This window comes from Protopterus annectens, chromosome 5.part1, assembly GCF_019279795.1.
Source record: "Protopterus annectens isolate FY-2018-M chromosome 5.part1, PAN1.0, whole genome shotgun sequence".
Classification (NCBI taxonomy): domain Eukaryota; kingdom Metazoa; phylum Chordata; order Ceratodontiformes; family Protopteridae; genus Protopterus; species Protopterus annectens.
Window position 1 is genome coordinate 433,905,438 of NC_056736.1, and position 14,415 is coordinate 433,919,852.

General features: G+C 34.8%; 1 protein-coding gene across 1 annotated transcript; it reads left to right on the top strand.

The window, feature by feature from the left end:
• Positions 1-8,906: 8,906 nt before the first annotated feature.
• On the top strand, positions 8,907-9,863 carry LOC122803209 (olfactory receptor 4C12-like). The gene has a single exon (XM_044072815.1). It carries the CDS (start codon positions 8,907-8,909, stop codon positions 9,861-9,863), a length of 957 nt encoding a protein of 318 aa, XP_043928750.1.
• Positions 9,864-14,415: the final 4,552 nt, after the last annotated feature.

Here is a 14,415-nt window from a genome sequence, read left to right on the forward strand (position 1 = left end):
GTGATGCTTCATCCAGCATAGCTTATACACACTAGTAAATATTCATTGAATATATCTGCTTTCTAGTCATTGCTGCTTATGTTATCATGGTCACAGTGGTACTGTCCCACGTGAACACATTAAAGGACAACCACACCCACAGACTCAAAAAATATGTTTATTTCATCATGGTTTGGTGTTTCCTACATTTTAACACCACTCTGGGACTATTTACAGGATTTTAAATAATTTTACAAGTAATTTCTGAGTCTGACCACATGGGGTCTGGCATCTTAAAGTAATTCTGATTGTTTAGTCTGCTTCTAAGTATCCCTCAATGCAGTACTTTTCTGTAAGAAAGTACATCATGCAGGCCTTGTTGTTCCTAAAGCTCATGTCACTGCATTGATTTTACACACTTATACTGATGTCATTCCATTAGTTAGTTTTAAGTAACATTTAGTGCCATTCAATGACTACTTAGAAACAGTGCAAATGCCACAGAACAGACTTTCAAAGTGCTTTTTACTCCTGCTTCTTCTTTTGAATGGCTAATCTGCAGTCTTTTGTGAAGCCTAAACTGTACTACTTTGACTCATCTCCCATTCCCCTTCATGCCTAACTTCCCTAGCTGTCAAAGTGCTAAGGGTACTTTCAGCTTTTGCCTGCTGTGGCTGATGGCTCACAGCAGGAGACTTGACTCCTGTACAGTTTCCTTGTTCTAACCTTTACTTTCTGTATGAGTAGGGGAAGGACCAGAGGGCTGTGACATCACAGCATTGGTGGGTTTGTAGGATGATAGTGGTGATGTCTGTTTGGGGAGGGAAATGGCCAAAAAACTACCTGTATTCAGTGGTCTTGATGACATAAGTGAATCGGAGACTGCAGCAAGCTTTTCCAGGGCAGGACAAAAGTTTTTTGAAAGTAAAACCACCACAGTACAGTAAGGTACTGTTCTAGTGGAGAGAAACAGTAAATTTAAAATATTTTAAATGCTATATTGTTGTTTATTCATAGCAGGGACAGTAAATAGGGAGAAAAATGACAGAGAAGTTGAGCATTTAATACTGAAATCCCATTGCTGTCCTTTAAGCTATGCGTCGTGCAGCATTGCTTATACAAAAGTCAGAATTAATAATTGAATATATCCAATTTAAAATTACTTCCTGCCTACATTGTCAGTGTGACTTGGGTTGTCTTTCAGCACAAACATGCTCAGCTATGTGGTGCACAGCACAAACACGCACACTGGCAAATAAAAAATCATAAAAGTAACTGGATACCTCCCCTGCTGGCATCCACATCCAGTGGAAATATTAGCATGGTTTGGGAGCCTACACAATGTGGATATGCAGACACATTAACTCTTTTTTGCTGTTCAAGAGACCCAACATATTTGTAAACATATCCATGCTGACAGCCAGGAAACTACACGATTTAAAGCCATATGAACTGGGCAACACCAGTGTACCACTGTGTGACCCAACGCAATGTCCTATAATATATTTCTGACAAATATTATAAAACGTTTTTTTTCCTCTTTTTTTTTATTTTTTTATAAAGCATGTTTGTGCACTGTGGCGCATAGTACAAACATGCTAAGATTATTTAAAAATATTATTAATTTAACTTATTCTCTTCCTCTTTCTGTCATCCATAATATTAGCTTTGCACATATCTGTATGTCATATAACATTTTCAGGGAGGTATGTCCATATTTATGGAGTTTTATATCCCCTTTTCCCTGTGTGTAGACTCCTGTATGCGAAAAAATTCCACGTACACTATGAACACTGATACAAAGTCTACACAGATCCCTTTCTGCTTGTTGATTTGCTCAACTTGCATCATTTGCATAAGATTCCTGGGTCTATATTATATGCTCAAAGTTTTAAAACTTCGACCGTCATATGATCAACACCATATGAGTAAAGTTTTAAAACATCGAACATATAAAAATAAACAAAAACTAAAAAAAACCTACCTGAATGCTCTGAGCAGGGGGGCAAGCCCCCCCCCTGCACCCCCCACACCCCCTGCTACTTAAATATACCAACTCCGAGATCACACTGCAGTGAAGTAAAGGGAAATATTGCCTACGGTGAAATCAGTTGAAATGTTTGAGCTTTAAAAAGTTCGCTCATATGGTGTTGACCATATGAGACTAGAACTTTTGAAAGTGCGAGCTTCTGATATAGACCTGATTCACCTACTTATGAAGTCATTTGCATTCCTTGGAATTTTCCCTGTTTGCATGTGCATGCGCACTGCTAGTTGACATTTACTGACTGTAAAAATGTTAGCTCTTGTGTAGGCATCACGGCGCAATGTGTACACAAAATAAAATCGTGTAGGCTTTACTGAATTTCCCCCAGTGTCAATCACTGATGCCTTCCATGGATTTATCTCATGAGTTCTGTTCTTCATAAAGTTGACACAGCAATCTGATCTTGGGGCAACAAGAAACCCTCATGATTTAAGAAGTACGTTCTTATAGTTAAGTATTTGTACAACAAATTAATTGTTTGTATCCCTTTACATAACCCTCCTGCACAAACATAACCAGTCATTGTCTGCAATTCTGGCTCTTGCATTGTTCTTTCTCTGTGAACAGCCATATTTTGTGAAGTTTCCAGTTTGCTTGATGTAATGGCTTGCACATTTAAAGTCCTACCATTTTCTACACCTGAAGAAAATGTGCCCATTAAAGCATTTCTTCACATAAACTATAACTTGTTTCCCCTGGAACATGAACTGCATTTTCATTGAATTGTTCTATGTTGTCAATAGTTGCTGACATCTTGGATGAACTTTATCTGCATCATATAAATGTATCAGCAGTATGAATGAACTGTAACTGCTTTGCAGCTGAAAATTCTCCAGGACCAATACATAATGTGAAAGGGCTTATATGCATATACTGTTACAAAGCATTCATTTTCTATTTGAGAATATATCCATTGCGTCTCATTTGATGTTGTAGAATGGAAACTACAGGTTTAAACTTGCCATCAGCCTATTGCAACAAAACTGCTCCAACACAATAGCTGTTGCCATCTGCACTCATTACAGTCAGCTTATTTGCATTTAAGTGACACGTACTACTGCAGACACTAAGATTGGCTTGAAGCATTTTCAAATTATGTTCAAAGGTATCGAAGCATACCCATCTTACAGCTTTTTTAGAAGATCTGTTACTAAATAAGCACTATTGAAAGTCCTGGCACAAATGTGTTTTGTTTTATTTTGCATTTATTTATTGTGTTTGTCTGACTGGGTTTAGTCAAAAAATTATTTTCAGTGGAGGCCTGCGGAAAAAAGATCCAAAAGCTATTTTCCCTAAGAGTCTACTAGACGCAAACCTCCGTCAGTTCCATGACTTTAACAAATGCAGTCACAGCTTTCCTTCACTAGGTTCTGGTTCTGATGCCATCACATCATACAACATAATATATTGTTAAAGCAGTACTTTTCTTCATTGATCTTCAGCACTTGTTCTTCAGTGATCTGTGGCACTACATATTGCCTTTAGGTTTTTATCATGTGAGTTTTATCAAACCAAACACCAAAATGCCTTCCATCATGAGTACTCTAGCCTCATGGCTTTTGAGGAGGTGCTTGTTTCACACTGAAAAAGGTTTGTGCACCGAGGTAATTCCTAAGCATAACCACTAAATATCTGACGTTAACTTTCTGCTGCTTAGGCCAAGACCCACTTGAATCTAAAATGAGAATATCCTTGTCAAAGATAAATTGAGTACTATGCCTTCTAAAGAAAATAGAATAAATGTCTCCTGCTTGTACCATATAAAGACTTAAAGTAAAAAAAAAAATCTCTGTTTGACATTTTTCTTTATTACTGGCAAATCAGTAAGATGAGTAACCTTTTTAATCTCACTCAGGTTCTCCTTTAGAGGCCATAAGTATTTGCAAACAATTTCTAATTAATCTTTTTGGTTCCCATTTAAGTAATGCAACATCACCAAATACAATAGCAGTAATTTTATAAGCTCTTGCAATTAGACACAATTTGCACACAGTGGTTCTACTCAGCAGATATTCACATTAGGACTCAGTAGCACAGAGATCCAAAACTAGTGTTTGTGTCCTTCCCCCTCAAACATGATTAGAATGTATACTGATGTCTTAGCTTTCCACTTGGGGTGCATACCTTTGCTTTGGTTTTGACCAAGCATAGACAATTGGATATGCTCCTGTATATAGTATATACCACTACAATAATACCCTTACAGTAATGTCTGCCCCATGATCTACCTTAATTACTTTGAACCTTACTGGAGTGCCATGAATTGAACATCTTACATGGCTTTCATCACCTGAATCCAAAAGTTTACTCCCAGAAATAAAGAATATTTCCCTTGATTTGTTTTCATGTTTGCCCTCTGCTATCTCTTTTGACAACCTTCGTCATACAAACAAATGGAAAATATCTCATTTTCTTACATTTTGTCACCTTCTACTTTACTAGTGCAGTCCTGTGTCATTTTGCTCAGAGTTGCATTTAATACACTTCTGCTTGCATTCATAATTTTTTATTTCATTTGCATTTAGACTGGACTCCATTTTGCTTTGTATTCAGTTTATTGTATGTTGTTTGCTTAATATTATCCACATTTCACAACATTCGCAGACAAGATTTTTTTGTTCAGAATGAGAAGCAATTTGTATATCTTTCTGTATTGTTTTATGTATTAATGTATTTAGCTATGCTGTAAATTTCGCCAAACTCCAAGGTCTGTAATGCCTACAACAATTCTGTCTCTTATTTGCTCATTTTCATGTCAATAAACTCACAATATTCTGCCTCTTCCTGTAAATGTCTCATAAATGTATCTATAGACTAATCACATTTTGAGAATATTTGCAAAGGCATGCTCTTATATGCATTATATTTCATTTAGGCACAAGGTTTTCAATGACTTTACTACCACAGCTTCAGCTGAAGTCATCAGAAACATTTCAATGTTTGTCTGTAGCATAAAGAACACAGTTTACGTGAACGACATAGTCTTCATTGTCTAATCTTGATCCTATTCTGTAGACTGCAAATCTTTGCATCCATATTAGTCATGCTGCTGGCTGTGTAATGTTAAATGCCTATGTTGTACTGTGACAAAATGTTGATAAATCATTGGCGGTGCACTTTGTCAGACTGCTGCACAATGTCCCACCAGTCCGAACTTTTGATTGTTATTTGTGACATTGGTACATTGTTATCTCAGTTAGATCATGCATTTGACCCAATGTCATATTCTATGCTTTTTGTCAGGACTCCAAACACCTGAGAGACGAAGGTTGATATGTATAAGCTTACCACATTTATTTTTCATACCATCTGCACACTGCCATACAGTACAGTAGTATAGATATCTCATAAAATTCTTATCAACTCACAATGGCTACCATCTTCAATACTGCCCTGTGCATTATGGGTAAACAATCTGCCCTAGTTTTGTACAGACATGGCCAGTCTGTTACTGAATGTGTAGATCATTATTTAGTTTAGTATCAATACACATTCTATTATTGGGCATTTCACTTCATTTTATTTTAAGTTTGCTAACTTGAAATGCAGCTCAAGGCACTTTGGCTTGCATCAAATGTTCATTGACTATATTATAATGCAGCAGGTTGAGATTTTCTGTTTAATTTATAACACTGTTATGACTATATACTGTTAGTGTGTTTAGAAAAAATGCCAAAAAGGTCACATACACAAATCACACAGCAAAAGCTCCAAGAAAGACTCACCAAATAGCTAGACTGGTTTGTCTTTACTGGCTGGAATTCAACAGTAAATACTTGAAAGGAAAGAGGAAAATCATAGGCATTCAGAAGCCCTCATCTTCAGGTATCCCTAAAAATATGTGAATATAATTACACCCCCTTTCCCTAGCCATAAGGTATGATACAATGTTTGCAAAAATGCTCTATAGTTTGGTAGTTTGGATCAAGTCCAAAGCACCAGTATCCCACTCCCTTCTTTGTCTCTGGAGCACTGCCCGCAAAATTTACTGGTTTTGGGAAACGTCCTATTTAAACTGCTTGCAGTATAAAGTACTTGTGCAAATATTTCACCAAAAATTGCCTTCAGATTTCCATGTATGCCCACCTACTGCTAATCTAAAATGTTCCTGCTTAATGTTTTCCTCCACCTCTTTTATTGCTTTGTCTTGATTTCTTTTTTTATACTTTCTTTCATCTTATATCATGCAGAAATCTAACCATTATTTTTAATGTGCTCTTCTTCATTTATTTCATTATACACACACACACACACACACACACGCACACACGCACACACGCACACACGCACACACGCACACACGCACACACACACACACACACACACACACACACACACACACACACACACACACACAGCATCCTCAAGCCTCTATAAGTGATGTGATCTACAAAGGCTTGGTTGGAATTTTTCTTTTAATTTTTCCCACATAAGAAATGCTTGTCCTTCTTCTAGACTCCACGAACATGTACCCTTAGTTTGCATTTTGTCCATTTTGTTATACAATGTCCTTCTATCTTCTTTAATACCCCACCTCTGGTGGAGCAAACCAAGTTACAGATTGCTGTTAGCATCAGTAATGACTTAAGAAAGTGAAAGTAAAAAGTCATGGTCATTCAGGAGACATGTAGATGAAAAACAGGTATGTCCTTGATGGGTCATTTGCATATATCCCATGATATTATACAGTGATGGCTCTAGCTTTACTGGGTCTTTCTTTTAGATTTTATGAAATGGTATGTCTGTGTGACCTTGACTTGTTTACCCTTTAGTTTGGATGTTAAATAATAGCTGGATTTTATTTGCTTCAAGTTTCAGAAAAGTTGATTATGTCTAACAAAAACAAACAAACAAAAAAAGCAGTATTAAATGAAAGGAAATGGCAGGACAGTGGGAGGAAATGTGAACCATCGAGTTTGCATTGGCTGTGGCTCACAGATGGTTTAGTTTGTGGACATGATTACAGGGTGCAAGATCTCCCAGGGTAATGATCAATTTAATCTGTGTGGAAGAATTGGCTTAAACCAGGCTGCTGGACATGTGAAGCAAGATACCAGCATGAAAAAGGAAAAAAAAAAAAAAGAGGTATTAAAGTAACTAGAAAAATGACCTGATGGTGGCTGGATATATTAATATAGTAATATCATTAAACTTTTTTAACCTCTATGATGTGCAAAAATCTTATGAAGTCATCCATAGAGCTGGATATTTTCTGAGTAGCAACAACTTCACAATGGAGCTTGCTGAAAAGGGATTTTTGACCAAATCCAGTTGAACAAGCAAGGTAAACAAAAGAAAAATAAAAAATAAAAGTACAATGATGATCTAAAACAGGCAAGGTATTGTCACAGTGATTAAAGGAGGCAGATAACTGTCAGTATAACATACTGTGACAAAGTAATCTGAAAGTAGATTTAATGTCATAGTTGTAGGATGCTGCATATCCGGGGCAATGACTTCTCAGGCAACAAAAGCATTTTAACTTAAGAAGCAATTAACCATTTATAGCCTTAAACAGCATGGTATATTTATTTAAGTTTATGAAAAAGGACAAAAAATAGACTGTGCTGAAATGTTTCATGAGAGCTGCTCTTGGTATGCTATTTCCTCAATCGACACAGTACAGAGTCAGTCTTTGAAAACTGACAGCTTCAAAAAAGATGCATCTGAAAGCTAAATGAAGAGATGCACTGAATAAACTGACTGGCCCACCAAGAGGTAAATGGGAAATAAAGCACTGCAGTCTGTAACAAACCTTAACTATGATAAACCCACACAAAGTTGTGACTCTTTTAAGTCTTAGCTATAATACACATTGATTAAAATGAAAGTAGGATTAAATACATTTGGAATATATTTACTACCGTGTCATTAATAAGTAATCTATTCTGATTGTAGGCAGGTACAGCAGTTGGTTTATATTGACATTAATGATGCCTATGTAGAAATAACAGATGTATATGCATGCATGGTACATGTAGAAAAATATTCAATTTCATCTGATATCACTGTGTTATTTCATTGCTAGTTATTGTAAACCTTCGAAAAATGTATGCTCATAAACATGTTGCATAAACAAGAACACTTCTAAATAATGTTACTCCTTTGTTTGAGGTTATCTTTACATCAGCTAGAAATAAACACGATTAAGTAAAATAACTCCTTTAAGACTAATTTATGTTTCTTAAAGGAACACGTGTTGACACAAATGTTCCCCAGAGCTAAGGAATACAGATCATTGCATCACATTCCCTTGACGCATCTAACATATAAATTATAATGTTTCAGGGAACTCTTCAGAAATCAAGTGAGTTTATTTATTGTGCTTTATGTTCATATGTGGTAGTTTAAACAGGTAATTTATAAGTTAGAATTTTAGAAAACTGAAAGTTAAATAATTTTTTTTAAATATTAACTAACACCTGATGTCAACTATACTCATATTACTTTTTAATGCTACTGGGTAAGTACATTTATAGAATTATTTTATGGTATTTCAGGCTGTATGGTACTGTCATTATTCACAGTAAAACATCAACAGATGGCACACTTACCGGTATTCTTCTGAGATTAACAGATTTTTGGCTTTAAAAGAAATATAGTAATGATCTTTTTAAGACCAGCCAAGCTTTGTTCCTTAAACACTGTTCTACAATAACAACAAAACCAAGTTTTATGAATGACATACTTTATTGTTTGAGTTCTGTGATATGCCTCACCTTAGACTCTTACACAGAAAGACTTATCAGTTGAAGTTTTAATTGCATATTAAAAAAAATCATATTAAAAAGTCATGAATCATCACCAAATTCCTGATAAAATATCATATATTATTTTGCAGGCTGGTACTTGAAGTTCATTTCTAAAACCTGAAGAAAAAATGGAAAATAGTTCAAGTGAGACATCTTTCATTCTGACTGGGTTTGATAAAATTGATAGGTTTAAGTCTTCTTACTTTGCAGTCTGTCTTATTATTTACTTATTGTCATCCTTTGCCAATGTGCTACTCATTTCCATTATAGTCCTACATGAAGCACTTCAAGAACCGATGTATATTTTTGTTTGTAATTTGTGCATCAATGGAATATATGGAAGCACAACGGTATTTCCTAAGCTCTTAGTAGATATTCTGTCTGAAGCTCAATACATTTCATACATCGGTTGCTTTATTCAAACTTATTGTTTGTACATATTTGGCTTTAATGAATTGTCTTTGCTAGCATTAATGGCTTATGATCGGTATGTTTCCATCTGTAACCCTTTAAGATATGCCAGTGTCATGACAAAGGTCAGAGTGCGTCTTCTTCTCTTAGTTCCTTGGTTGTATTCCTTCTGCCTTGTCTTGTCATGCATTTCACCAACCTTAGGGCAGCCTGTATGCAGCAAAATTATACAAGATATCTATTGCAATACTTTAACCTTTTTAAAGTTGTCGTGTTCAGCTGGGACTGTAGCCAACATATTTGAAACATGTATATCAATAAGTAATGGGACACTACTAATTGCAGTTATTATTTATTCCTATGTACAAATCTTTAGAGTTTCATTTAAAGTTTCTGGGGGTGATAAGGCTAAAGCTTTAAACACCTGTATGACACACCTTTTATTATTATTTCTATATTTTATATCTGGCCTTTTTGCATTTTTACAGTCTCGAGTAGGATGGATAGCCAATGCAGATTTTGTGCAGTTCTTCATGTCAGTATCATGCTTAATAATTCCTGCCTTTTTCAATCCACTAATCTATGGGATTCGAACACAAGAGATAAGAAAAACAATACAAAAACTAATTAAGAAAATGGTATCTGGCTCAAATGTTACCTGTAAGAAGGGGTAATTCAAGAAACAATGTTTAGGAATGACTCTTGAAATCTCCTAATCTTATTTGACATACAATAGTTTATGTAAAGTGTAGATCCATTAAGATGTACAGTGTTATTGTACAAAAGATCATTAGCACATGAAACTGTTCTCTGCATAGATTTCTGTCATATTGAAGACATTTTTTTTAAGTATCTTTACAGGACCATTAATAATAATGTACTAATATGTTTGTATGATTAGTTCTTTATTTGCTAACAGAACTATAGAATGGATGTGCCACTTCCTTTCCAATACTCTGTAGCATGGGAGACAAAACAGATGTATTTACTAATAAATGTTCATATGCTGGAATGCACTAATGTATAATGAATAAATATAGCAGTAACTAAAATGATCGCACACTTTTTATCATACATCATTGTCATTCTAAATATTTCATAACCCTGTAAATAAGCAGTATAAAATTAATTAGTGTAAACATTCTTAAGTGTGGAAAAACAGGAAATAATCTGAACTATCAGAATGGTTTTGTAGTACTGAATTTTATTTAATGAGTTATCAACTTAAGTGCTAGAAGAACATGTGATGTTCCATAGCCTCATGGAGATGACTTAAAGAGTGGCTGTCAAAAGGAAAGAAGATCTCTTTGATGTCAATTTATTTTATAGTCTTTGTTAATTTAAGTTGATATGTGAATCATGCATGATCCTTTTCAGACAACCCGTGCCATAACAGGCAGCATGAAAAAAAAAATCATGCACAGCTCTAAGTGAATGGTAATGAAAAAAGCAATTGGTCAGAAGCAATGCATGTTCTGTTTATTCCATAATACACTCATACTTTTGTACAGAGTTCATGAAAATGGTTTATTTGTTTATTGACTTCTACTTGACCTTGTCTATCTTGTTCATTTATTAATATGCAAAATGGGGTCTATATCACATCATTGAACTCACTAATCATTGAATGCCTCTTCATACCCTATTTGTCGAATCTTCATCTGTCGAACAATCATTTTACCAAAACGTTTTCCCGGGGTAAGTAACCAGTGGGCCAACCTACTAACTGCAACAAAAACAGCATTTTTAAAACCCACCCTGGTGGGAGGATGTGCTCCCTACACCCTGTGCCCCCCCACTACCCTAACTAAATATACCAACTGTAAGATCGCACTACAGTGGGGAAAATTGCAAACACCTGATAATGACCCACTGCTTACTTGCCATGATAAAGAGTTCACTGAAATGATCATTCAGTGGATGAAGACTTCAATAGATAGGGTTCAATGAAGAGGCATTCAATGATTAGTGAGTTTGATGATGTGAGGTGGACCCGTAAAATGATAGTATCAATACTGGTGCAAGAATACTGCAATGTTATTTCCCATAAATAATTCTGTGACTTTTAGTTATAGTTGCCACCAAGAAATCTAATTTTATTTACAGGATACTGCTGAAAGTAAAGTAAAAAATTACAAAGCCATTCTGATCCCACATTCTGTGCTATCATTGTGTACAAATATTTAATTTCCAAAGTAACTAACAAATCCTGTTTATTAACTTTGACTTAATATAGGTTTTCTTTAAAATGAAAAGAATCATAATGAAATATTGTATCTTGAAAACTATCTCCTTTAAGGGCAAATCAATAACATTAGACATGAGTTTCAATTTAGAGCCTTTAGCTGAAGCTGTGGGATGTAAAGGTGGATATATATAATTTTTGTGATTTTGAATATGCTAGAATTAGTGCCAGCAACAGGATTTTGCACCATAAGATATTCATACATGTTAAGTGAAACAACTCCTTCTAAAAATTCTCATACAGCTGTCTATGAATTGATGTGAAATCTTTGTATATACCACAATACAAGGAAGCCTTTTTTATAAACAGTGATCCTACAGGATGTGAGGTCAAAATTAGGCTGTAGTTTTTTACTTGCATTTGCACAGTACTCTGTAAATAAAATTAGATATATTGATTACAGTATCGATTTTGTCTTAAAATTTAATTATGCTTATTTCATTTTTTTTTTTCATTTAAAACTGACAGGAGTGGCCATGGGAGACAACTTTAGCTCCAAATGTTTTTAGCTTTGTCATGGCACACTCGGAACAGCTTTTTTTATATTACAGAAGATTTTAGGTTTGATAAATTTTATGTTCCTTTTATTGGTGAGATTTTTTTTTTCATTTGAAGTGGGACACAGACAAATTTATTATCTTTAAGTAATTTAAATGAAGATGTGGAGTTTTTAGAATTTTTTAGTCATGTCAGTGAAAATTCCTTGTTGTTTTTAGATATTTTTGTTTGGCAAGCAAATGACAAGTTGGAAACTATTAGAAGTTTTAAAAATGTGGCCAGTAATTCTTTGTTGAATTACAACAGCATTCACCCTAAACATCTGCAGATGCAAGTAATAAAGACTATGTATACTAGGGTGAAAAACTTTAACAATAATGAAGACAGCATTTATTCACCAGAAAATGTAAAGCAAAGATTTTTATTTAAGGTATCCAGATACTTAGATTAATAAAGTTTGCAGTAACTTACATAAAGGACTCTGGGATAGTCATAGTACATCTAAATGGGGTACAGTAATGTGTCTAACACATACTTTGGATTCTTCCTGTATTATAAAAGTGATGGCTAATAATCAGAGACAGTGTTATATTAGGACTATTTTAGACAACAATAATATCACAAATAGTATTACAACCAATGAGGGACAGTCAAATGACTCAGTTGTTCAGCTTGTAGATTTATTAATGAAGTACCAATAATTTATTCTACCAATACCACCTGGACTTTATTCTCCTCCTGGTATGTTTATCTGTAATTTTTTTTTTTTTTTTTTTGTGGTCTACATTGCTACCTGTTCCATTTGTAATCATTTTTATATAGGAAAAAGTAATCAGAGACTGGGGGATAAGATTCTGAAGCATGGTAGAGCTACAAAAATTAAGGATATTCTCAATACTTTATATAGGCAATGTATGAAGTGTGTTTAGTTTGAAAATTTTCTTTTTAATGCATTCGACTTCACAGATTACTACGTTAGGGGTGGCAGTAGAAAGGACTTTGTTGACTATTTGGAATATAAATGGCAGATTGTTTTTGATGCAATAATACTTCTGTGAACTTTAAATTTCATTTAAAAAAAAAATGGAGAGCTAAAATATTTTAGTCATGTGATATGTATGACCACTCACATTTTTAATGTGGGTATTTAAATGGAACTATGTATTATAGTTTTCAGTCTGAGGTAGTCTCAGTTTACAATGATGCTATATGAAATGAAAACACTTAGTTTTATTAAAGCTTTCTGGATTTGTAAACTTTATACTAAATGCAAAGCTTATCGTTGTTCATATTTTTACAATATTTTTCTCCTGGAGCTTTTCTCCCTGGTCTTCTGCTGAAAATGGGTTTCTGACTAAGTCAGACTTTCCCAGTTACCAAATGTCAAATAAAAAGAAAGAAAGAAAGAAAGAAAGAAAGAAAGAAAGAAAGAAAGAAAGAAAGAAAGAAAGAAAGAAATATTTTATTATATATTTCCTAACGCACCTATTACTCTTTCAGTAAACTCCTAGCTAAGAACCTTAACCAATGTAACACTGTCAGACAGTCCTTGACCACTTGACAATTTACAATTTAACTTGCTTGGATGGTTGCAATCTCTGTATTGTCTGTGGAAACTTGTATGTATATAAGAATTAAGTACTTCTCTGTGCATTTGATAATGAAACACCCCCAGAAAAAAAACATACCTGTTCTAAAAGGTGACATGTTTTTTTAATATGTCATGCTACAGTATCTGCATTAGGTATACTTACTCCAGTGCTCCCTGAGGCATTGATTCCTCCTCCTTTGAAGTTGCACATTTTCTTCAATCTGCTTTGGTCTGTGGAGATAGAAATAGGAGTCCATTTGGAAATTGCATGGCAGTGGCAGTTTGCATGTGAATTTTTAAGCCAGGCCATACTTACAGTGCATAGGTGGTGGCTGCTCCCGAACATCGACCTCCCATGGGCCCAGAAAGATGGGACAGCTACATATTAGATCACTGTAATCATGGCAGCATTGCTCACCATTACAACTTATGTCAATAACATGTGGAACATCTTGTGCCAGACTGCTAGAAGCCTCTGTCTTACATTGTGGCATTTGGTACAGCTCATGATGGACCCTTGACCTGTAATGCTGGATGAGAAAGTCTAGGAATATTTTTGATTCCTTAGGACACTACATTTGGGATCAAAACTCCTTTTTCAAAGCTATAATTGGCAGTGTAGTATTTTGCAAAGACAAATGCTTTAAAATTCTCTGGCACACCTATTTTCAATCTGTGTCAACTGTCATGCGATGAATGTCAGCTCATCTGTGCAACTGGCAGTGGAAAAGCCCAATATAAGTAGTGTTTGATAGTGGTTGCACATAATACTTGGAGGTATGAAATATGGCAGCCTACCATATTGCTATACTATGTATGATCTGCTCACTGGTTTTACACATGCATCAGCGGTGCTCTTTCTTTAACAATTTGAGGAGGTTAAGAAAATGTT

Coding starts and splice junctions, on each gene's coding strand:
- LOC122803209 (XM_044072815.1), top strand. CDS start 8,907: ATGGAAAATAGTTCAAGTGAGACATCTTTCATTCTGACTGGGTTTGAT.